Source organism: Pseudophryne corroboree, chromosome 11, assembly GCF_028390025.1.
Source record: "Pseudophryne corroboree isolate aPseCor3 chromosome 11, aPseCor3.hap2, whole genome shotgun sequence".
In the NCBI taxonomy this organism is placed as follows: domain Eukaryota; kingdom Metazoa; phylum Chordata; class Amphibia; order Anura; family Myobatrachidae; genus Pseudophryne; species Pseudophryne corroboree.
Window position 1 is genome coordinate 174288973 of NC_086454.1, and position 25596 is coordinate 174314568.

Sequence of the window (25596 nt, forward strand, 5' to 3'; positions counted from 1 at the left end):
GTTTGTAGTGTATGATTTGTACTGTTTTTCCCCTTTTACTCTGAATAATCCACGGCAGTGTTAGAGCTGCTGCGGTTATAACCAAACCCGGTGTTGTGTTTTTCACTTTCCTGCAAAGGGCTCTCTTAGCGTCTTAATCGCTCAAACAGCATACACATTGTTAAGGGTTTTAAACGTTACATCATTACAGTACTTGGTTATTAAGGTTTAGAGTATAAGTATATTCTTACTGTGTTTTATTAACAAGGTTTAAAGGTTATCTACTGTGTTTGCGCCCGCTGTGTGTATTCCGTACACCCAGCGCAGCGTGTGTACGCCAAGTGCGTACCACGTGCGGGACTCTGTACGCAAATAGCGTACAAAGTGCGTAGCATGTGCACGTGGTCTAGCGGCCATAGCGGCTCCACGGTAATAGTGTATAGCTTTATGTTTAAAGATAATAATTGACATTATCAGTGGCATTATGTGTATAAGGTGCTCTACTATGTGGCGTTGCATATAGAAAGGGCACTACTGTGTCGTCTAATGTGAATAAAGAGCAATAGGGTGTGGTGTAATGTGAATAAGGAGCAATTCAGTGTGATGTAATGTGAATAAGGGGCTCTACTGTGAGGAGTAACGTTTATAAGGTAAAGCAATACTACTGTGGGATGTAATATGAATTATGGACACTAACGCATGATCAAATGTGAATAAAGTTGCAGTACTGTGTGGCGTAATTGGATTTGGGGTTACTATAGTGTGGCCATGCCCCTTGCCAGCAAAAACACTCCCCTTTTTGGGCTGTGCGCCAAATGTGTGAACTGTTCCTATTTAAAATATAGGGGGTACAAACACCAAAATAAGGACTGCTATGGGTGAGGGGTGATGGTGCTGGGAAAGAGATGCAAGATCAGAGACGGAACCAGCGGTGGTGCTAGGGGGCACCAGCCAAAATCTTGACTAGGGCATCATATTGGTTAGGGCCGGCTCTGCTAATTAGCTCAGTGTTCAGCTGCACTTGGTATGTGCCACAAAATCCAATGCGTTGAAGTGGGACTGTGTGATTTAGAAAAGTGCCCAGTGTGGCATGAAATGATCAAGAGAGCCAGAACAGGAGATCAGAGAGTCACAGCACAGAAGAAAGTGATGTAATTGTGCACCTGCATCATGCTGTTCATTGTAGCAAGATGCACACACTCCTTGGCTGTGACTGGGAGAGAAACATTAATGATCTGGACTGCCATGAGGACAAAGAAGAAAAAGTTTATAGGGACAGCTAAACTTACCACCATATTTATCATCATCATCTGCTCTGCACCCATGGTCCCCATAATCAAATCCCCAAAAAAGCAGCTTAAACTTTACAATGTTGTTGTTACTAAACATTTTCTTTCCCTCTTTCTTTTCTGTATCCGTGCCTACATACAGTGCATCTGGAAAGTATTCACAGCGCTTCACATTTTCCACTTTTTGTTGTTACAGCCTTATTCCAAAATGGAATAAATTAATTTTTCCCCTCAAAATTTCTACACACAATACCCCATAATGACAACATGACATTTTTTTGAGATTTTTGCAAATTTATTAAAAATAAAAAACTAAGAAATCACATGTACATAAGTATTCACAGCCTTTGCTCAATACTTTGTTAATGTACCTTTGGCAGCAATTACAGCCTCAAGTCTTTTTGAATACGATACCACAAGCTTGGCACACCTATCTTTGGGCAGTTTTGCTCATTTCTCTTTGCAGCACCTCTCAAGCTCCTTGTCCTGAAGCCACTCCTTTGATATCTTGGCTGTGTGATTAGGGTCGTTGTCCTGCTGAAAGATGAACCGTCGCCCCAGTCTGAGGTTAAGAGCGCTCTGGAGCAGGTTTTCATCCAGAATGTCTCTGTACATTGCTACATTCATCTTTCCCTCTATCCCGACTAGATTCCCAGTTCCTTCCGCTGAAAAACATCCCCACAGCATGATGCTGCCACCACCATTCTTTACTATAGGGATGGTATTGGCCTGGTGAGGAGCGGTGCCTGGTTTCCTCCAAACATGACGCCTGGTATTCAGGCCAAAGAGTTAAATTTTGTCTGATCAGACCAGAGAATTTTGATTCTCATGGCCTGAGAGTTCTTCAGGTGCATTTTGGCAAACTCCAGGCGGGTGGATTGCTGCAGAAATGGTTGTCCTTCTGGAAGGTTCTCCTCTCTCCACAGATTTATGCTGTAGCTCTGACAGAGTAACCATTGGGTTCTTGGTCACCTCCCTGGCCCTTCTCCACTGATCGCTCAGTTTAGATGGCCGGCCAGCACTAGGAAAAGTCCTGGTGGTCCCGAACTTCTTCCATTTACGGACGATGGACGCCACTGTGCTCATTGGGACCTTCAAAGCTGCAGATATTTTTCTGTACCCTTCCCCAGATTTGTGCCTCAAGACAATCCTGTCTCGGAGGTTTACAGACAATTCCTTTGACTTTATGCTAGGTTTGTGCTCAGACATGCACTGTCAAGTGTGGGGTCTTATATAGACAGGCGTATATAGACAGGTGTGTGCCTTTCCAAATCATGTCTAATCAACTGAATTTACCACAGGTGGACTTCAATTAAGCTGTAGGAACATCTCAAGGATGATTAGTGGAAACAGGATACACCTGAGCTCAAATTTGAGCTTCATGGTAAAGGCGGTCAATACTTATGTACTGTACATGTCATTTCTTATTTTTTTTATTTTTAAGAAATTAGCAAAAATCTCAAAAAAACGTTTTTCACATTGTCATTATGGGGTAATGTGTGTAGAATTTGGAGGGGAAAAACAAATGTATTCCATTTTGGAATAAGGCTGTAACATAACAAAATGTGGAAAAAGTGAAGCGCTGTGAATACTTTCCGGATGCACTGTAAATGCCATTTTTCACTTATCCTGGATCCTGTGCTTTTTTGCACGATAGGTAAATTTTACAGTGAAAAAAAAGGCATTAATTGAACTGACCAATAAAACCCGGGGAAAAAAATGCAATAAAGCACTTTTTTTGTGGTAAAATTTACTGCGAGCAATTGAATTCCCCCCATGTCCCTTTACAACGCAAGGAAGTAAGTTAACACCGATGTGTGAGAGATACTTTGATTAAAAAGCAGTACATGGAAAGCTTTGGGCACACTCTTCTGTATCAATGAATGGATGATTACTTCCCCAACGCTGCAAGAGAATTATTATACAAAACAATAATACAACTGTTGAATAAAGATTTGGTAAAATCATTTTTTATTTTACATATGTCCAGATTTAGTCATCATCATGGAACCCTTGAGAGCAACATGAACCAGCAACCTAACCATGTGTTCTGAGTACACTGTCCTACTGACAATCATACATAGTGACAATTCACTGCCCATCATCCTGTGAGCGATTCTTCAGAGCACTACTCTCCTTCTGGACTCTTCTGCTTTGAATCATTGTTCTCTTTCACTACTGCAAATGATTACTCTAAAACCTATTCCCTGCACAGCTTGCGTATTACACCCTAATCTGCAGAGTATTGCTTTATGACCTCTTCAACAGCACAGCTCTGCAGTATGTTGCCCTGTATCCTGCTACTCATCTACTATTCTGTGTCCCCCAGAAGTGGGCATCTGCACAGCTCAGGTCCAGCATTTCCCGCTCTAGCTCCTCTTCGTCGTCAGGGAATCTCTCTAGGACAGAGAGGATCAGACCTGAAGGACTGCTGTCATAGCGCAATACGTCCACATTATCACCTGTGGAGAAAATCAGGATTGTGGATGTGACACATGATCTGCAACTTTCTGGTCACTGAGTGTTATGGACATTTTACGCCAGTGACCATGCAAAATACTGCACAAGATGTATGGGCCTACAAGGTCCCCACAATTTGCCATAACTTGAAACCATTTTTGAGGTTTAGAAAACACATGCAGCCAACTGCATTTGAAATATTAACAGCAGTCCTTAAAGAATGGTGTTACACTGAAGATGTTTAATATGATAACAAAATAAAACAGGATTTTGGTACTTACAATTAAATCCATTTCTCTGATTCCACAGGGGACACTGGAGCTTAAGACGGGTGGATGAGCGGAGCCTGGCACTTTAAATTTATTTGAAGTGTAACTGGCTCCTCCCCCTTTATGCCCCATAAGCCCAGTTTAGATAACCGAGCCCAAGGAGACGGAGAACAAGACACATAGTAAGAAAAAAGGGGAAGGAGAAAGCAACAAGATGGCCAAAGACCCAAAAAAGAAGAAACACGCACTTAAGACAACATACAGTCACAATGAAAGCAACAGAACAATGGTAGGTAGTACAGCGCTGGGCGGGAGACCAGTGTAACCTGTGGAATCGGAGAAATGGATTTTAACGGTAAGTACCAAAATCCTGTTCTCTCCTTCACCCACTAGGGAACACTGGGGCAGATGTATTGACCTGGAGAAGGCATAAGGAAGTGATAAACCAGTAATAAGTGCAAGGTGATAAACACACCAGCCAATCAGCTCCAATATGTAAATTAATAGTTAGCTCAAGTCAGGAGGCTGGACATATGGATGGGCCAGTTGCATGCTGGGAGGCCGAAAGCTTTAACTGCTTGGTGCAAATCCGCTGTCGCGTCATCATATCCCAATGTTGTCCTGTGGATAACCTGTGGACCATGCCGGAGAAAAGGAGAGCGGACCACCGGCCACCTGGCAGATCTGTTCCATTAACACTAAATTGAATAGTAACTAATGATGGGTACACACTGATCGATATATTGCACGTTCCATTGAACTGGTGATATATCTGTACGCTCGATGTCGTTCACAGTCCTATCATGTCAGCCCTGCAGCACAGTAGATGTTGATATATCAGCATGTCTGGCTGTGTTTGTACAGATGCCCACTGACCACCTGTACAGTTGTGATGTCTACACAGACAAATCTGGTCAACTGATTGGTAAGTGTGTATACTTACCAAAATGGCACTGTAATATCACACGGTTTCCTTAAAAGTGTAGGCAATATATCACTTTGCCCAAAAAGGAAGAAATAATACATAACACTGCCCGTCTTTTTTTACAAATGAAAAAGAAACCTTCTATATATAGAGCAGATAGCCAGGAATAATTTTTAGCTAAGGATTTGAAAGCTACAGTATAAGCATTAAATTTCTCACAGGCAGGTCACAGAGAGTATCATCTGGATTATACTCATCACCACCAGTGCCATTGCCATGTGGTGTCCCACAAGGTTCTATACTATCCCCCATGCTTTTTGCAGTATACATGCTCCCATTGGGCGAAATAATCAGGCGCCATGGCCTGGTCTACCACTGCTATGCAGATGATACACAACTGTACTTGTTCTTTGCTCCGGGAACTGATAACCCAATAGCAACCCTAAATGGCTGTCTAGCTGAACTACTGGAGTGGATGAGCGCCAGTTGGCTGGGACTGAACCCGGATAAAACAGAGGTCCTTATGATACGACCGCAACATCAAAGGACAAGACTGCAGCATAGCCAACCAACTGGACTTACACTCGGGGATTCAGAATTACAGACCAGTGATCGTGTGCGGAATCTTGGCGTTGTCCTGGATGGTGGCTTGACACTTAAACATCAGATATCAGCCACAATCAAATCCTCATTCTTTCACCTGAGGAACATAGCCAGAATCAAGCACTTAATTCCCTCAGATGATATGCCAAAAGTCATACATGCATTTGTATCATCTCGTTTAGACTACTGTAATGCCCTCTACCTTGGTCTACCAGCAAAAGAATTGCAGCGCTTACAGCTGGTGCAAAACACAGCTGCCAGGCTATTAACCAACCAGCCCCGTTCTAGCCACATAACACCCATCCTCTACTCCCTTCACTGGCTGCCTGTACGATGGCGAATCATCTTCAAGATTGGCTTACTGAGTTTCAAAGCATTACATGACCAAGGCCCAAGGTACCTGAAACAGCTGACCCCATACTGCCCCACTCGATTACTGTGATCTGTAGATGAAGGACTTTTAGCAGTACCTAGAATCTACCGTAATTCATCTGGGGGTTGAGCTTTTAGTCATGCGGCTCCGACTCTATGGAACTCACTTCCCCGCACAGTGCGAGAGGCCCCAACTATAGAATCCTTCAAAAGTAGACTCAAGACTTTTCTGTTTACTCAAGCATTTCCATAATGTCCCTTTTAGTATCTTCATGCTTCTGTATTTTATGAAAATGTACTTCATTATTTTCTGTACTATATTATGCTATGTATCTGTTGAGCGCCTTGAGTCCTATTGGAGAAAGAGCGCTATATAAATAAAATTATTATTATTATTATTAAATGGAGAAAACATGAGATCCCAAGATGGAGGTTCTATGAATGATAGTTGAATGTGGTCAACGGCAGTCTAATTGCAAAATGTACACCCACAGACTGTCTTCTCAATGCATCTTGACTGGATGCTTGTACGAGTGATCAAGGAGACTGACTGCTAGCTAATTACACAGCCAATCCAAACAGGACTGGACACGTATTACATCTACAGTAGTATAAAGAAAGTGTAGACACAAGCTGAGCAGCTGTCAAATCATACCATAAGTACCAGGTACAGAAGAATACAGCAGGTGAAAAGCAAGGGACTGCTCAGTTCCGTAGTTCGAAGACTATCTAAAAATGTGTTGCAGGAAGGAAAAAAAAAAACAGGATATTGGTACTTACCAGTAAATCCATTTCTCCGATTCCACAGGGGAACCTGGAGGATCTTTACGGTGGGTATAGAAGGTGGTCAAGTGGAGTTGGGCACTTTAAATTATTTCGAATTATGACTGGCTCCTCCCCTCTATGCACCCCCTACAGACCAGTTTTGAAAACTGAGCCCGAGAGGAGACGACATCTCGATACAAACGACAGAGGAGGAGGATGAGAAGGAGAAAAAAATAATAACAGAACAGTAAAGTAGATATAATAAAACAAACAAGAAAAATTGTCATTGTCACCAGTCAACCTAAACGGTAAAGAACTTTACAGAAATCCCCCAAACTGGAAAAAAATAAGATTTTAAACCTACCGGTAAATCTATTTCTCCTAGTCCGTAGAGGATGCTGGGGACTCCGTAAGGACCAGGGGGTATAGACGGGCTCCGCAGTAGATAGGGCACCTAAAAAGAACTTTGACTATGGGTGTGCACTGGCTCCTCCCTCTATGCCCCTCCTCCAGACCTCAGTTAGAGAACTGTGCCCAGAGGAGATGGACAATACAAGGCAGGATTTAGCAATCCAAGGGCAAGATTCATAACTGGCCCACACCAATCATACCATGTAACCTGGAACATACATAACCAGTTAACAGTATGAACAAACAACAGTAACGGTCCAAGACCTATTCCAACTGTAACATAACCCTTATGTAAGCAACAACTAAATACAAGTCTTGCAGAGTTTCCGCACTGGGACGGGCGCCCAGCATCCTCTACGGACTAGGAGAAATAGATTTACCGGTAGGTTTAAAATCTTATTTTCTCTTACGTCCTAGAGGATGCTGGGGACTCCGTAAGGACCATGGGGTTTATACCAAAGCATCCAATCGGGCGGGAGAGTGCGTATGACTCTGCAGCACCGACTGAGCAAACGCTAGGTCCTCATCAGCCAGTGTATCAAACTTGTAGAATTTGGCAAAAAAGTGTTTGACCCCGACCAAGTCGCCGCTCGGCAAAGCTGTAATGCAGAAACGCCTCGGGCAGCCGCCCAAGAAGAGCCCACCTTCCTAGCGGAATGGGCTTTAACCGAATTTGGTACCGGCAATCCAGCCGTAGAATGAGCCTGCTGAATCGTATTACAGATCCAGCGAGCAATAGTCTGCTTCGAAGCAGGTGCGCCAATTTATTAGCAGCATACAGGACAAACAGAGCCTCTGTTTTCCTAATTCTAGCCGTCTTGGCTACATAAATCTTTAAGGCCCTGACTACGTCCAGGGATCTGGAATCCTCCAGGTCACTTGTAGCCACAGGCACCACAATAGGTTGATTCATATGGAATGAAGAAACCACCTTAGGCAAAAATTGCGTACGTGTCCTCAATTCAGCTCGATCCACATGAAAAATCAAGTAGGGGCTCTTATGTGAAAAAGCCGCCAATTCGGACACTCGCCTTGCTGATGCTAAGGCCAACAACATGACCACCTTCCAGGTAAGAAATTTCAACTCAACCTTGTTAAGCGGTTCAAACCAGTGTGATTTTAGGAACTGCAACACCACGTTCAGGTCCCATGGTGCCACCGGAGGCACAAAAGGGGGCTGGATGTGCAGCACTCCCTTGACAAACGTCTGGACTTCTGGAAGAGAAGCCAATTCCTTCTGAAAGAAAATCGAGAGGGCCGAAATCTGTACCTTAACAGAGCCTAATTTCAGGCCCATATCCACTCCTGTCTGTAGGAAGTGGAGAAGACGACCCAGATGAAAATCTTCCGTAGGTGCATTCTTGGTCTCACATACTTTCGCCAGATACGGTGATAATGTTTTACCGTCACCTCCTTCCTAGCCTTTATTAAAGTAGGGATGACCTCTTCCGGAATCCCCTTTCTCGCTAGGATTCGTCGTTCAACCGCCATGCCGTCAAACGTAACCGCGGTAAGTCTTGAAATACACAGGGCCCCTGTTGCAACAGGTCTTCCCTCAGAGGAAGAGGCCAGGGATCTCCTGTGAGCATCTCTTGTAGAACCGAGTACCAGGCCCTTCGAGGCCAGTCTGGGACAACGAGTATCGTCTTTACTCTTCTTCGTCTTATGATCCTCAACACTTTTGTGATGAGGGGAAGAGGAGGAAACACGTAGACCGATTTGAACACCCACGGTGTTACCAGAGCGTCTACTGCTACTGCCTGAGGGTCCCGAGACCTGGCACAATACCTCCGAAGCTTTTTGTTGAGGCGTGACGCCATCATGTCTATTTGAGGAGTTCCCCAAAGACGCGTTACGTCTGCAAAAACTTCTTGATGAAGTCCCCACTCTCCTGGATGGAGATCGTGTCTGCTGAGGAAGTCTGCTTCCCAGTTGTCCACTCCCGGAATGAAGACAGCCGACAGAGCGCTTACATGATTTTCCGCCCAGCGAAGGATCCTTGTGGCTTCCGCCATCGCGACTCTGCTTCTTGTCCCGCCTTGGCGGTTCACATGAGCCACTGCTGTGACATTGTCTGATTGAATCAGAACCGGTAGGTTTCGAAGAAGACTCTCCGCTTGTCGAAGGCAGTTGTAAATGGCCCTGAGTTCCAACACATTGATGTGTAGACAGGACTCCTGGTCTGACCAAAGACCCTGAAAATTTTTTCCCTGTGTGACCGCTCCCCATCCTCGGAGGCTTGCGTCCGTGGTAACCAGGATCCAATCCTGAATTCCGAACCTGCGACCCTCCAGGAGGTGAGCACTTTGCAAGCACCACAGGAGGGACACTCTGGCCCCTGGGGACAGCGTTATTTTCCGATGTAAGTACAGATGGGACCCCGACCACTTGTCCAGAAGGTCCCATTGAAAAGTCCTTGCATGGAACCTTCCGAAGGGAATGGCCTCGTAGGCCGCCACCATTTTTCCCAAAACTCGAGTGCATTGGTGAACTGACACCCTTTTCGGTTTTAGCAGGTCTCTGACCATGTTCTGGATGTCTTGGGCTCTCTCTATTGGGAGGAAGACCTTCATTTGTTCCGTATCCAGTATCATACCTAGGAACAGTAGTCGAGTTGTTGGAATCAACTGTGACTTCGGTAGATTTAGAATCCAACCGTGTTGCTGGAACACTCTCAGAGAGAGCGCCACACTGCTCAGCAATTTCTCCCTTGATCTCGCTTTTATCAGGAGATCGTCCAAGTATGGGATAATTGTGACTCCATGCTTACGCAGGACCACCATCATTTCCGCCATTATCTTGGTGAAAATCCTTGGGGCCGTGGAGAGTCCAAACGGCAACGTCTGAAATTGGTAATGACAATCCTGTACAGCGAATCTCAGGTATTCCTGATGGGGGGCATATATGGGGACATGAAGGTACGCATCCTTTATGTCCAGAGACACCATAAACTCCCCCTCCTCCATGTTGGCTATTATCGCTCTGAGAGATCCATTTTGAATTTGAATCTTTTTATGTACAGGTTTAGGGATTTCAGATTCAAAATAGGTCTGACCGAACCGTCCGGTTTCGGGACCACAAATAGGGTTGAGTAGTAACCTCTTCCCTGCTGGTGCAGAGGAACCTTGATTATCACTTGCTGTACACACAGCGTTTGAATTGCAGCTAACACTATATCCCTTTCCGATGTGGAAGCTGGTGGGGCGGATTGGAATATCGGCGCGGGGGCACCTCCTCAAATTCCAATTTGTAACCCTGGGAAACTATTTCCAACACCCTGGGATTCAGGTCCGAACTGACCCAGGCCTGACTGAAAAGTCGAAGACGTGTCCCCACCGGTGCGGACTCCCTCAGGGGAGCCCCAGCGTCATGCTGTGGGTTTTGGAGCAGCCGGGGAGGACTTTTGTTCCTGGGCACCTGCCGAAGCAGGTGCTCTTTTGCCTCTGCCCTTTCCTCTGGCGAGGAAAGAGGATCCCCGACCTCTTCTGGACATGTGCGACCGAAAGGACTGCATCTGATAGGGTGTTACTTTCTTTTGCTGTTGGGGAATATATGGTAAAAAATTTGATTTACCTGCTGTAGCTGAGGAAAACCAGGTCCGTCAGCCCATCCCCAAACAATACATCACCCTTATAGGGTAGAACTTCCATATGTTTCTTGGAATCCGCATCACCCGTCCATTGGCGAGTCCATAAGGATCTTCTCGCTGAGATAGACATGGCATTGGCCCTAGAAGCTAGCAATCCAATGTCCCTTTGAGCATCCCTCATAAATAAGACTGCGTCCTTATGTGGGCTAGAGTTAAGAATATAGTATCCTTATCCATATTGTCAACTTGATCTGTCAGCTCATCTGTCCAAGCTGCAATTGCGCTACACACCCATGCCGACGCAATTGTCGGTCTTAGCACAGCCCCTGTATGAGAATAAATACACTTTAAGGTAGTTTCTTGTCTGCGATCTGCAGGGTCCTTAAGGGCCGCTGTGTCAGGAGACGGTAGCGCCACTTTCTTGGACAAGCGCGTCAGGGCCTTGTCCACAGTGGGGGTTGATTCCCAAATCTCCCTGTCCTGCTTAGGGAAGGGGTATGCCATATAAATTCTTTTGGGGATCTGCGATCTCTTGTCCAGATTCTCCCAAGCTTTCCCAAAGAAATCATTTAATTCATGAGATGTGGGAAAATTAATAATCTGTTTCTTTTCCTTAAACATGTGTACTCTTGTGTCGGGGACCGAGGGTTCATCCTCAATATGTAACACATCCCTTATTGCCACAATCATACACTGAATGGTTTTAGTCACCCTAGGGTGCAATTTTACTTCGTCGTAGTCGACACTGGAGTCAGAATCCGTGTCGGTAGTAGTGTCTTGTGTTAAGGGACGCTTTTGAGACCCTGACGGGCCCTGTGAGTCGGTCCAATCAGAGGATTGACCCCCTGATGTCCCCCCTAATTCAGCCTTATCAAGCCTTTTATGTGAAGATGCCACACTAGCATTCAACATATGCCACATGTTCATCCAATCTGGAGTCGGCACAACCGACGTTGACACACCACTCATTTGCTCCACCGCCTCCTTGGAGAAGCCTTCCGCCTCAGACATGTCGACACACAGGTACAGACACCCCACACACACACACACACACACACACACACACACACACACACAGGGATTAACATATAAGGGGACAAAACCCCAACCAGGCCCTTAGGAGAGACAGAGAGAGAGTATGCCAGCACACACCCAGCGCTTAATAACACTGGAAAGATATGACCAGATAGCGCTTTTATATATCTATAAAATGACCAGATTCCCACTCACTGCACTCAAAATGCCCCCCTCCTCTTTTTTCCAGCCTGAATGTTCAGCAGGGGAGAGACCAGGGAGCCAGCGTTTTCCTCATGCAGCTTCTGTGGAGAAAATGGCGCTGGTTAGTGCTGGGGATCAAGCTCCGCCCACCCGACGGCAGGCTTTGGTCCCGGTGATTTTTATATATAAAATGGCGGGGGATCGTAGAATTACTGCCCAGCAGCCTAATCTACCTTGTCAGTGCCCAAATGTGAGGTTTATTGCTGCCCAGGGCACCCCCCCCTGCGCCCTGCACCCTTCAGTGCTGCTCTGTGTGTGTGACTAAGAGCAATGGCCCTTCCTCATGAAGATCTGATGTCTTCTGCCTTCTTATCCGGCTTCTATCTTCGGCATCTGTGAGGAGGACGGCGGCGCGGCTCCGGCACGAACCCCAGGTGAAACCTGTGTTCCGACTCCCTCTGGAGCTAATGGTGTCCAGTAGCCTTAGAAGCAGTGCCCAACTTGACAAGCCAGCTCTGCTTCTCTCTCCTCGGTCCCACGATGTAGGGAGCCTGTTGCCACCAGGACTCCCTGAAAATAAAAAACCTAACAAAATTCTTATCAACAGAAAACTCTGGAGAGCTCTCTGCAGTGCACCCATTCTCCTCTGGGCACAAGATCTAACTGAGGTCTGGAGGAGGGGCATAGAGGGAGGAGCCAGTGCACACCCATAGTCAAAGTTCTTTTTAGGTGCCCTATCTCCTGCGGAGCCAGTCTATACCCCCTGGTTTTTACGGAGTCCCCAGCATCCTCTAGGACGTAAGAGAAATAAACAAAAAGACGCCCAGCGCTAGGAGGGTTTCCAGTGTCCCCTGTGGAATCGGAGAAATGGATTTAATGGTAAGTAGCAAAAATGAGATTTATGGTAAGAACTTACCATTGTTAAATCTCTTTCTGCGAGGTATACTGGAACACAGCGAATTACATCAGGGTGTACAGTTGGATCTTGATCCGAGGCACCAACAGGCTAAAAGCTTTGACTGTTCCCAGGATGCATAGCACCGCCTCATCTATATCCCCGCCTCCAGGCACTGGAGCTCAGTTTTGTTAACCAGTCCAATGCAGTAGCAGGTGAGAGAGATGACAACAGTTAGTAGCCACATACAACTACATTCTCACGACAGGAGAAGGTACCGGCGGCTAATGCCATACAAACCCAAAGAAGCTAAGGGCGTCAGGGTGGGCGCCCTATGGAATCCAGTGTACCTCGCAGAAAGAGATTTATCAAAGGTAAGTTCTTACCATAAATCTCCTTTTCTGCAGTGGGGTACACTGTGATTCCACAGGGAATTACATCGGGGATGTCCTAAAGCAGTTCCTCATGGGAGGGGACGCACTGTAGCGGGTACAAGAACCCGGCGTCCAAAGGAGGCATCCTGGGAAGCGGCAGTATCGAAGGCATAGAACCTTATGAACGTGTTCACTGAGGACCACGTAGCCGCCTTGCACAACTGTTCAAGGGTCGCACCACGGCGGGCCGCCCAAGACGGTCCAACAGACAGAGTAGAATGGGCTTTGATGGTAGCAGGAGCTGGAAGGCCAGCCTGTACATAAGCATGTGTAATCACATCTGGCCAAGGTCTGCTTATTAGCAGGCCAGCCACGTTTGTGAAAACCAAAAAGTACAAAGAAAAAATCAGATCTCCTAAGCGAAGCTGTTCGTATTTATGTGAAAAGGAGAGCCCGTACCACATCCAAAGACCGCTCTTTGGAGGATAAACCAGGAGAGGTAAAGGCCGGAACCACATCTCTTGGTTAAGGTGGAAAGATGACACCACTGTAGGCAGATAACCAGGACGAGTTCTAAGAACCACCCGGTCAAGGTGAAAAATCTGAAAGGGTGACAAGGCACCCAAGTCTGAAACTAGTCTAGCAAAAGCAATAGCCAGAAAAAAACAAGACCTTAAGAGTAAGCCACTTAAGGTCCACAGACTCAAGAGGTTCAAATGGAGACTCTTGTATGGCATCCAGAACAACCGACAAATCCCAAGGAGCCGCAGGAGGAACACAGGGAGGTTGAATCCGTAAAACACCCCGAGTGAAAGTATGAACGTCAGGCAGAGTCGCAATTTTCCTCTGAAACCACACCGACGAGGCCGAAATATGAACCTTGAGGGAGGCCAGACGAAGGCCTAAGTCCAGGCCCTGTTGCAGAAAAGTCAAGAGTTTGGCAATATTGAACTTGTATGCATCATAATTCTTAGCCGCACACCAGGTGAAGTAAGAATTCAAGACCCTATAAAAAATCCGAGCCGAAGCCGGTTTACGGGCTTTCAACAAAGTTTGAGTGACCCCCTCAGAAAATCCCTTGGCACTCAGAACTGAAGCTTCAAGAGCCACGCCGTCAAAGCCAGATCCTGGTAGACACAAGGGCCCTGAACGAGGAGGTCTGGGTGTTGCGTAAGTAGAAGAGGACGCTCTATCGAGAGACCCTGCAGGTCTGAGAACCAATGCCATCAGGGCCACGCTGGAGCGTTTAGAAGTAGTAATCCTCCTTTTTGCTTGAACTTCCTCATTACCCTGGGCAGGAGTGACACTGGAGGGAACACATATGGCAGCCGAAAGTTCCATGGAATTGCCAGGGCGTCCACGAACGCGGCTTGAGGATCCCTTGTCCTTGCTCCGAAGACCGGAACCTTGTGATTGTGTCGAGACGCCAATCAGGTCTACATCTGGTAGGCCACACTTGTCCACTAGGAGTTGAAATACTTCTGGATGAAGGCTCCACTCTCCGGCGTGTATATCCTGACGACTGAGTGAGTCCGCTTCCCAGTTGAGGACCCCCGGAATGAACACTGCCGATATGGCTGGCAGATGGCGTTCTGCCCATAGAAGAATCTTTGACACTTCCATCATTGCCATGCGGCTTCGAGTGCCGCCTTGATGATTTATGTACGCCACTGTGGTGGCATTTTCCAACTGTACTTGAACAGGCCTGTTCTGTACCAGGAGGCAGGGCCATTTTCAAAGCATTGAACACTGCCCGCAACTCCAGAAAGTTTAATCGGGAGGAAAGATTCCTCCTTGGTCCATCGACCCTGAAGAGAGTGTTGCTCGAACACCGCGCCCCAGCCCCGCAGACTGGCATCAGTCGTTATAAGGACCCAGAAGGAATGACTCCTGCTCAATTGCTGGTCCAGTAGCCACCAGGTCAGTGACAGGCGAACCTCCGGAGTCAAGGAGATCATGCGAGTCCTGATCCGGTGAGGCAGGCCTTCCCATTTCGAAAAGATTAACCTTTGCAGAGGGTGGGAATGAAATGGAGCGTACTTCACCATGTCGAAAGCGGACACCATGAGGCCTAGTACTTGCATTGCCGAGTGTATCGACACACGTAGGTGAGATAGGAAGAATCTTATCTTGTTCAAGTTTCAGGACTTTCTCTGGAGACAAAAACAATCGTTAGTTGTGGGTGTCCAATAATGCCCCCAGGTGCACCATGCTCTGAGCAGGGACCAGTGGGGATTTCTTCCAGTTCATGAGCCACCCGTGGGCTTGCAGGAATTGGACCGTCAGTTCCAGATGACGGAGGAGAATCTCTGGAGAGTTCGCCAGGATCAACAAGTCGTCCAGATACGGCAGGATCCTGATACCCTGACGGCGGAGCATAGCCTTCATGACCTTGGTGAAGATTCTCGGAGCCGTCGTCAGACCAAATGGTAAGGCCTGGAATTGAAAATGTTGGTTGCCAATAGCAAACCGCAGGTATTGCTGATGTGACATGGCAATAGGAATATGCAGGAAAGCATCCTGTATGTCGAGGAATACCATATAGTCCATGGGCTCCAAAGCCAGAACAATAGAGTGAAAAGTTTCCATACGGAATTTGGAAACTCACAAATTTGTTCAAAGACTTGAGGTTGAGAATGTGCCGGGAAGACCCATTCATAGTACCCCCTGCCTATCTGAGCCAGAGTAACCGGCACTATCACCCATGTGTCCAGGAGGGATTGTACCACCAAATGGAGAGTTTTTGCTTTTACCGGATCCGAAGGGATGTTTGTTGAGCAAAACTGGCGAGGGGGACGTTTCTTGAAAGAGATGGCGTATCCGTGACGACTTCCTTTACCCAGGCGTCTGAAGTGGTCTGTATCCATACCTGAGCAAACCGCAGAAGTCGGCCTCCCACCCTGGGGTCCCCTAGGAGGAGGCCCGCCCCGTCATGCAGCAGGCTTGTCTGTTTTGGAAGCAGGCTGACGGGCAGCCAAGGAACGTTAAGGTTTGGGCTTAGTGGATTTGGAAGTGCAAGCCTGTTTCGGGTACGTCTGACCCTTTGCTTTACTTGGAGGTCGAAAGGAGCGAAAGGAAGTACTTTTAGCCTTTCTTAGCCAAAGGATTAGTACTAGGCAGACAGGCAGTCTTAGCGGATGCTAAGTAAGCAACAATCTTGTTGAGGTCTCCCCCAAAAAGTATGTTTCCCTTAAAGGGGATCACCTCCAAGGTCTTTTTAGAGTCCAGATCTACAGACCAGGACCGCAACCAGAGAATCCGGCGAGCCAGAATGGACGTAGTAGACGCTTTGGCCGCCAGGACACCAGCATCAGATGCCGCTTCCTGAATATAATGAGAGGCTGTAATAATATATGAAAGACACTGTCTAGCATTATCAGGAAAATCAGACGGTAGTTCCGCTTCAACTTCCTGAACCCAACCTTCAATAGCTTTTGCAGCCCAAGAAGCCGCAATAGTGAGCCTATGCACAGCTCCTCCAAGAGTGTAAATAGACTTCAAACAACCCTCCACACGCTTATCCGTTGGTTCCTTCAGAGAGGTGACGGCAGTGACAGGCAGAGCAGATGACACCACCAGACGCGCGACTTGCGAGTCCACCGACAGCGGGGTTTCCCAATTTTTACTTAACTCTGCAGCGAGGGGATAACGAGCTAGCATCTTTTAGAGACACGGAGAATTTCTTTCCTGGATACTCCCAGGATTCCTGACGTATGTCAACCAAATGGTCAGAATGGGGTAAAACTAATTTAGTAACCTTCTGACGCTTGAACTTATCAGGTTTCTTAGCGGTAGCTGGAAGTTCTGCTTAATCATCAATTTGAAGAATCAGTCTGACAGCCTCCAAAAGGTCAGGAACATACACCTGTGTAACAGATTCCCCATCAGAAGCATCTGCATCAGTGTCTGAGGGGTCAGTATATGCGCCATCTTCATTGGATGAAGTATCCAAAACGTGTGGATTGTGAGGAAGTATTGGCCCGCTTAGAGGACCCCTTGGTCCTAGGCGGGCGAGGGTTAGGTTTTTGTTTTGCCAAAAAACAATTTAATTGCAGTAACTGAGTGGACAAATTATCTGCCCATGGCGGATTAACTGCAGGGACAATATGTGGCTGTAATGGAGGAGGTCCCACAGGGGGCGCAAGTCTAGTTACCAGCGTAGTCAGTAAATTAGAAAAAGCAGCCCAAGGTGGGTCTTGGTGAGCCCCCGGTGCTGCAGACTGACCAAGGGGTATAGAACCCCCGGTACCTAAACCCTCAGCTGCAATGTTTTCCTCCGAGCAATCCGTGGCGTCAGCACTGCATGGTGCAGGATCAGCCATGGATCTACCACCCTGTTTAGCAGACATTAATTTGTAAGCATAACCTTAGGGCGTAATAGTACAATAAAAGACAAAATACCTGACAAAAATCCCCTGTATAGTAGGACTGCAAAGCAGAGCACAGACAGAATTTAAGAGGTATATGGTGACTGAAACACAGAGAAAAATACCGAAGTAGTATATCCTGTGAGACACTATATCATATGCGAACCCTGACGCACTTAGCCCCCCTCAGGGAACAGAATATAGGGATAGCAATATGTGTGAAAATACACGAAATACAGACCACACAGCAGCTACTAGCACACACAGTCACATGTACAATGCAGAAATTATTACAAACAATAAAACTGCACTGGACTAGCAATACTAAGTAACTGGACTACTAAGTAAAGCTATGTATATATACAGATATAACAATGCACAGTAAAGACTGGATGAATATCACAGGGTACTTGTACTAAATATCCCTGTAGTGATGCACTTAACTAACACTGTCTAAATGACATGTAGAATACTTAAGTGTCCTGTAAATGCACAGCGCTGATGATGCAGGCGACTTTACAGAGGAGACATTGCCCAGCAGTCCCAGAATCAGCTCAGATTGTATGTAATGGCGCCCAAACACTGACAGGGAGTGAGGGAAGAGAGATGCAGTTCCAGGGTGGGAACATTTGCAGTATATGGCACCTGGGGCTGGGGGAGGGGCTACAGGTCAGAGCCTTATTCCCTTGCTGGACTTCACCACCGGGTACTGCGGGGCCTATTTGAAACGGATTTTAATAAATCCGACCTGTGCCCGTTGCCCTGGTGGTCTAGTGGGGTCCCTGTACGGCCACAGTGTCCACGCCAGCGCACGCGGTCCGTCTCCTGGAGACCGCGCTGGATCACAATTTCAGTGGGTCCCGCCTGGGGTACCCTCTTACCTCCTCCCGAAGATGCGGCCACGCGATCCAGGAGAGCAGCGGCGAGTGTGTTCCTGAAGTACCCGGGAACCAGGGCGCGGGAGTATACAGCGTCGCTGGGGGAGGTAAGGGAGCCGCAGCACGATATGTCAGCATGACATATAGCACTTCTAAGTGCCTGTGCTGCGGCCCTTGAAGTCTTCCTTCTTCAAAAAGCTCTTTCAGGGCTGCCTAGCGCAGCCCTCCCTGTTAGCTGCCTGCACTGCAGGCACCAACTTACAAACTGAGCTCCAGTGCCTGGAGGTGGGGATATAGAGGAGGCGGCGCTATGCATCCTGGGAACAGCCAAAGCTTTTAGCCTGTTGGTGCCTAGGATCAAGATCCAACTCTACAACCCGATGTAATTCCCTGTGGAATCACAGTGTACCTCGCTGCAGAAATCCTATTTTCTCTTTCATCCACTAGGGGACACTGGAGGATCTTTACGGTGGGGACGTCCCAGAGCTCCCATCATGGGTGGGAAGTGCTGAGAGTCCTGTAGTACCACTCGGCCAAACTGAGAAGCCGAATCCGCCAAAGAATCAAATTTGTAGAATTTGCTAAACTTATTTTTCCCAGACCAAGTTGCTGCTCTACACAACTGCGTCAAAGAAACTCCTCTGGCAACCGCCCAGGAAGAGCCAACTGAACGATTTGAATGGGTGGACACTGAAGTAGGTGGAGGAAGAGAGGCTGCGAGATATGCATGTCTAATGGTAAATCTGATCCAATGTTTGTTTTGAGGCTGGCCATCCAGGTTTGGCAGCATCATAGAGAACAAAAAGACCTGTGAGTGCAGAGTTCCGCTGTCCTCATAGAAAATTAAATATGGAGGACGGTACGAAAGAGCTCCTAATTTGGAGACCCTTCGAGCAGAGGCCAGAGCCAACAGTAAAACCAATTTCCATGTAAGAAATTTGAGCTCTACCGATTCCAGAGGTTCAAACAAGGATGATTGTAATAAGAGAAAACCGTATCCAGATCCCAAGGAGCTGTGTGAGGGACGAACGGTGGTTTAAGGCGTATAACCCCCTGAAGGAAAGTCTGTATTTGAGGCAGTAATGCCAATTTTCTTTGGAAAAAAATAGAAAAGGGCGGAAACTTGAACCTTTAGAGACCCTACACTCAAACCCGCTGAGAAACCAGCTTGGAGGAAAAGCAGAAGCCTGGCCAACCTAAAGGAATCTCCAGATGCGGTAATAGTGTTTGGAAGTGACCTCCTTTCTTGCACTCATCATAGTAGGTATTACTGGTGTTGGGATGCCCTTTTGTCTTAAAAGTATCCTCTCAACAACCACGCCGTCAAACTTAGCCGCTGTAAGTTTGGATAAACGAAAGGACCTTGTAATCGCGAATCCTGTCGCAAAGGTAGCGGCCACGGGTTGCTTAGGAGTAACTGAAAGAGGTTGCTGTACCACGTTCTTCGAGGCCAGTCTGGAGCCACGAGTAGAACCCTGACTGCCTCCCATTTGATTCTCTTGTGGAGATGCGGTAATAGAGGAAATGGAGGAAAAAGGTACACGAACTGGAAAGTCCAAGGGATCGTCAATGCATCCACCGCCTCTGCCCCGGGATCTCTGGTGCGAGAGTAATACCGAGGAAGTTTGTGGTTCCGCCTGGACGCCATGAAATCTATCTGTGGGAGTTCCCATCGACGTAACAGTCGCTGAAAAACTTGAGGATGCAATTCCCACTTGCCTGGATGCATATCCTGACGACTTAAGTAGTCGGCCACCCAGTTCTCCACTCCTGGTATGAACACTGCCGATATGGCTACCGCATATCTCTCTGTCCAAAGGAGGATCTTGGTGACCTCCTTCATAGCGGCTCTGCTGCAGGTTCCTCCTTGCCGATTTATATATGCCACTGCTGTGGCGTTGTCTGATTGCACACATATTGCACGTCCCTGTAGTAGATGACTCGCCAATAGGAGAGCGTTGTATACAGCACGAAGTTCCAGTATATGGATAAGTAGAGTTTGTTCTTGGAGAGTCCAGAGTCCCTGGATTTGACAATCTAGAGTCACCGCTCCCCATCCGGGGAGGCTGGCATCTGTTGTAAGAAGCACCCAATCCATGAGAGCAAAGTCCTTGCCTTTGGACAGATTCGTCGTGTACAGCCACGTCTTGGAGAGTAGCTGAACCATCTAATGCATAAAAAGATGTGAACCTGACCATTTGGAAAGGAGATCTAGTTGAAACAGCCTGGAGTGGAATCTTCCGTATTGTACCGCCTCAAAAGCTGCTACCATATTCCCCAGAAGACAAATGCAAAGATGAATTGATACTCTGCAATGCTGTAAGACTAGCCGAACCAACTCTTGAATGGACAATCTTGTATTGAGGGAGAATTATCTTCTGAAGCACAGTGTCTATGATCATACCCAGGAATTGAAATCGCTGTGTCGGTTGCAACTGACTTATGGACATTTATGATCCATCCGTGTTTCATGAGAAAATCCTGGGCTGTCTTCATATCGTTCACTAACTTCTCCGACGACTTGGCCTTTAGTAGGGAACAATGTTCACCCCTTGAGAGCGCAATTGCGCCATCATTACTGCCATTACCTTTGTGAAAACTGGAGGTGCTGAAGAAATACCCAAAGGTAAGGCTTGAAATTGAAAATGTAAATCTTTGACCGCAAATCAGAGAAAACTCTGATGAGGAAGACAAATCGGTATATGGAGGTAGGCATCCCTGATGTCTATTGACACCATAAAGTCTCCTGCTTCTAAACCAGTTATAACCGAGCGCATGGACTCCATCTTGAATTTTAATATTAGCAAAAAGGAATTGAGTCTTTTCAAATTTAAAATGAGTCTTACCGAGCCATCTGGCTTCGGCACCACGAACAAACTGGAATAAAATCCCTGTTTTTGCTGGTGGAAATGTACTGGAACTATGACACCTTTCTCCTGGAGTCTTTGTATGGCCTGGAGAAAGGAATCCTGACGTTCGTGTGAAATTGGTAAACCCGTTGTAAAATATCTTGGAGGAGGGTAACTGAAAACAGAGTTTGTACCCCTGCGTAATGATGTCTCTTACCCAGGTGTCCCTGCAAGTTTCATTCAGCAAATGAACTCCCACTCCTGGGATCCCCCAGGATGAAGGGGAGCCCGTCATGCAGCGGGCTTAGTGGTAGGTTTAGGGTCCGGTTGTAAGGCAGTTGTGGTTTGCGACACGACCGCGGCCTCTGCCACCTCTGAAAGATGTGGCTCCTCCTCTGGTACGTCCTCTGAATTTTGACGGAACATGAAAGGACCGGAAAGATGGTCCAGAATACGTTTCCTGGGAGGTGGAGCTGCAGAAGGAAGATACGTCGACTTACCTCCCGTGGCCTTGGAGATTTGAGTATCCAGTTCCTGACCAAACAGAAACTCGCCATTAAACAGTACTGCTTCTACCGCCTTTTTGGAATCCGCATCAGCTTGCCATTGCCTAAGCATCCCCCAAGTATACGGCAGATTCTCTGATATGTTCTGCCAGTCTAATCAATTGATCTGTAGAGAGACCAGATTGTAAACCTGTCACCAATTGTTTTGCCCAGGCCTCTATAGCCTTGTTAACCCACATACCAACCAGGGTAGGGCGAAGAAGTACCCCTGCTGCTGAATAAATAGACTTGAAAATATTTACCAGCCTGCGACCTGCTTGTTCCTTTAATGAGGTAACGCTAGCTACCGGTAAGATAGTCTTTTTTGATAAACTAGATAGGGAGGGGTCTACCAGTGGAGGGTTCTCCCACTTAACTCTATTTCCCTCTGGAAAAGGATAGGCAAGTAACTTGAAATTTCTTTTCAGGATGCTTCCACGCTAGTGAAAAGCGATCATCTATTTCCACAGAAATCGGAAAGCAGATCGCATTCCTTTGTTTTTTTTTTTTTTAGCAAAATAGGAAGGCTGCAGTGGAGTCGGATCTGAATCTGTAATCTGTAACACCTGCCAGTATAAGAGCATCTAAGCCCTCCGATTCAATTTCCACGTCATCCTGAATAATTTCAGTATCTGAGTCCTGGGGAACCTCTCCCTCCCTAGCAGCGTTCCTGTAATGGCGCCTACAAGCCGGGATGAAGACGCAGCCACCCTGGAGTATAGCTCCACCCCCTGCGCGAAGCGAGAAAATAAAAAGTGCTCTCTGTGTCTATCAGCAGCGGGTGCTGTAGTACCGCCGCTCTACAGCGCGGCTCCGGCACTCAGCATGGGGATAACTGTGCCTTGCAGGAAGCTGCATGCTCCGTTGACTCTGCTAGTCAGAGCTCCGGGTAATACTCACCTCCTGCCTTGCTGAGCAGGTGGGCACTGGCTATGGGGACCCTAGCAGACACTGCACGTAGCGCTGTACAAGTACCTCCGGGACTGATGTCCCTGTAGCCGGAACAATGGCTGCAGTTTAAAGAAACTGTGCCAGAGTCCCACCAGCAGCTCCCACGTTGCAGACAAACAGGGGCAGTAGACTGCCTGTCTATCCTCAGCTTGAAAATAGAGAATCTCTCTGGAGTAGCCCAGAAAGAGGATCAGCTTCATCTGGCACATTTTTAAAACTGGTCTGTAGGGGGGGCATAGAAGGGAGGAGCCAGTCACAATTCTAAAGAATTTAAAGTGCCCGGCTCCAATTGACCACCATCTATACCCACCGTAAAGTTCCTCCAGTGCCCGCTAGTGGATGAAGGAGAAAAATACTTAGACATTTGGGCCAAACGGCTGGGATCTCCATATTCAGCTAGAGCAAAACAGCCAGCTAGTTTGGTTGGACTGCTGAATATAATACCTGGGTCTGGGTGAGATGTATATATAAATTGTTGTTCACATCTTCCCTTCTGCCATGTTGGAAATACCCTCAAGGTACAATATAAACACACAACCTTTTTCCTCTATATGCATGTATATACTGTACACTTGGTGAAGCACCTTCACTCTGGCATTGGCGCCCCTCCCATTTACCCTCAGGTGTTTTAATTAGCAAAAGGTTCCTGCGTTTCAGACCACACATTAATAAGAGCTCTATTGGAAGGTAAGACCTTGAGAAATGTATATAATGTGATAGTATTAGAGATGATAGGGACCCATGTTATGAAGTCACCTGGTCGTGGTACATGGGCCCACATATTTGAGCAAATGTTTGCTAAGAACTTCACTTATACTCCATGTTAATTGTGAGGGTTCATCTAAATTACTTTTATTATCTGTTTTCTTAGCGTTAGGAGTGTGCATCATCATTTCTCTTCCTACAACATAGTATTAGAAGCCTCAGCATGATAGCTCCTCTTAATATCTCTAGTAATGAGTGCAGACCAGACCCCCCCCCCCCCCTCATTCTTAGCATTGCTCACCTGTCACTCGAGTATTTATCTGTACAAAAGATTTACGTTCCTCTTTTCTCAGTATGACGATGTCACGCAGGGTAAGAAACCTGTATGGCTCAGAGTCTGTAACTTTAGAGTAGCCATCATACATCTCACGAGCCCTTTCTACATCTGCTGTAGATTTATATACCTGTAGAAATAGAGGAGGCAAGGTTGGACAGGAAAATAAATGATGAGGGGAAGGCATGACACAAAAATAGGAGAGCAAGTGAAACACCACAATAGTAAAGTAGAACAGTTATTAGTTAAAGGTAGAAATCGCATAATGACCCACTGGAACTCTACTCTTCCCTGTATACATACCTGCAACCGCTGTAAGAAGCGCTGGATTGCTGGTCGGCCCACACTCAGAATCTTGTTCCTGTCTAGTGACACCTGTGCATCTGGGCGTCCGTCAGCTCCAACTTTTTGTGTGACGGTGACAAAGTTTTCTTTAGCCTCTAGGAGGACTTGAAGAATGACAAAACGAGCCTGCATATGAGCCTGTGTTAAAGAAAAAGTGGTTTGAAATTATGCCCATATTCCCTAGTAAAACTGGTTGACACAAGCTAGGAATTATAGTTAATGGCATAAAAGCATGCATATATCCTAAACTATTCCACCAAGAAAAGCCACCGCACCAGGCTTGGTCTTGTACTCAATATTAAACTAATACAAACATCTCTAGTCTTGCCTTTGTTTTTTTAATGGTGAATAAAATACAAATCCCATGAGCATGAACTAGAAGAACAATATAGTCCATTTTTGAAGGGTTACATACATTTTCATAAGGTTTAGAGATCACTGGTCTATTATCCTCATGAGTGGCGGATTTAGCTAGGGGATGCAGCACCCCTAGTAAATCTTCTGGCAGGGGCATTGGTTTTCTATTAGAGGCACTATCTGCTAATCAAAATGCCAGACAGCCAGAGTCAAAGGGGAAGGTTTTTTCTCCGCTGAGACGCCAGTCCAGGCCTCGATTAGCAGAGAGCCTGTTTCCAATGAGAAGCTACTCCTCTGCAATTCCATCAGCCCTACCCTGCTTCTAGGGGCTGATGCAGTCCCTAGAAGCCAGTGTTTGTGCACATACAGATGTGTCCTCCCACATCCTTGTTGCAGTCACGTTAAACGGCGAAAAAACTGCCTTCTGTTACAGACAAATATTTCAAATTGTCACTCATCAGTTCAGAGCACCGGCTGCTAATTTTCTGCACCCCAGTTCCTATGTTTTTGTGCATAGTTGAGTCACTTGGCTTTGTTGCGACTCTATTATGCATGAAAAACATAGGAACTCGGGTGCAGAAAAATGGCTATGTTTGCTAAAGGGCTGGAGACTGGCTCCAAATTTATTATTATACCAATCAGGTTCTTAGTCATCATGCAATACTTACGGAGGCGTCTGATTGGCTCCTAACTTATTCTGCAGCAGGACAAAAACCACAAGCATACAGCCAATGTCATTAGAACTATATTTAATGTAAAGAAGAACAAGGACTCCTGGAAGGTATGATATGGACCCACAAAGCCCTGATCTCAATATCATGTCCGTCTGGGATTTCATGAAGAGCCAGAAGGATTTGGGGAAGCCTACATCCACTTAAAATCTGTGGTTAGTTCTCCAAAATGTTTGGAACAACCTCCCTCCTGAGTTTTCAAAAACTGTGTTCGAGTGTACCTAGAAGAATTGGTGCTATTTTGAAGGCAAAGGTTGGTCACAGGAAATATTGATTTGATTTAGATTTCTCTACTGTTCATTCACTCTGCATTGTTGATTGTTAAAAATAAACCATTAAGACTTTTAATTTAGCAGCATACCCCAGTTATTAATACCGTGTATTG

At 46.6% G+C, this 25596-nt stretch overlaps 1 protein-coding gene across 1 annotated transcript in view; it reads right to left on the reverse strand.

Annotated features, from left to right (window-relative positions):
* Positions 1-3222: 3222 nt before the first annotated feature.
* DPP3 (dipeptidyl peptidase 3) overlaps positions 3223-25596 on the reverse strand; it is a 173825-nt gene continuing 151451 nt past the window's right edge. Inside the window, exons 15-17 of the mRNA XM_063945092.1 lie at positions 24082-24261; positions 23746-23908; positions 3223-3730 (exon numbers count right to left, since the gene is read on the reverse strand). Of these exons, the coding sequence (XP_063801162.1) occupies positions 3573-3730; positions 23746-23908; positions 24082-24261 (501 nt within the window). The 3' untranslated portion in view covers positions 3223-3572. The remainder of the gene's footprint in view (positions 3731-23745; positions 23909-24081; positions 24262-25596) is intronic.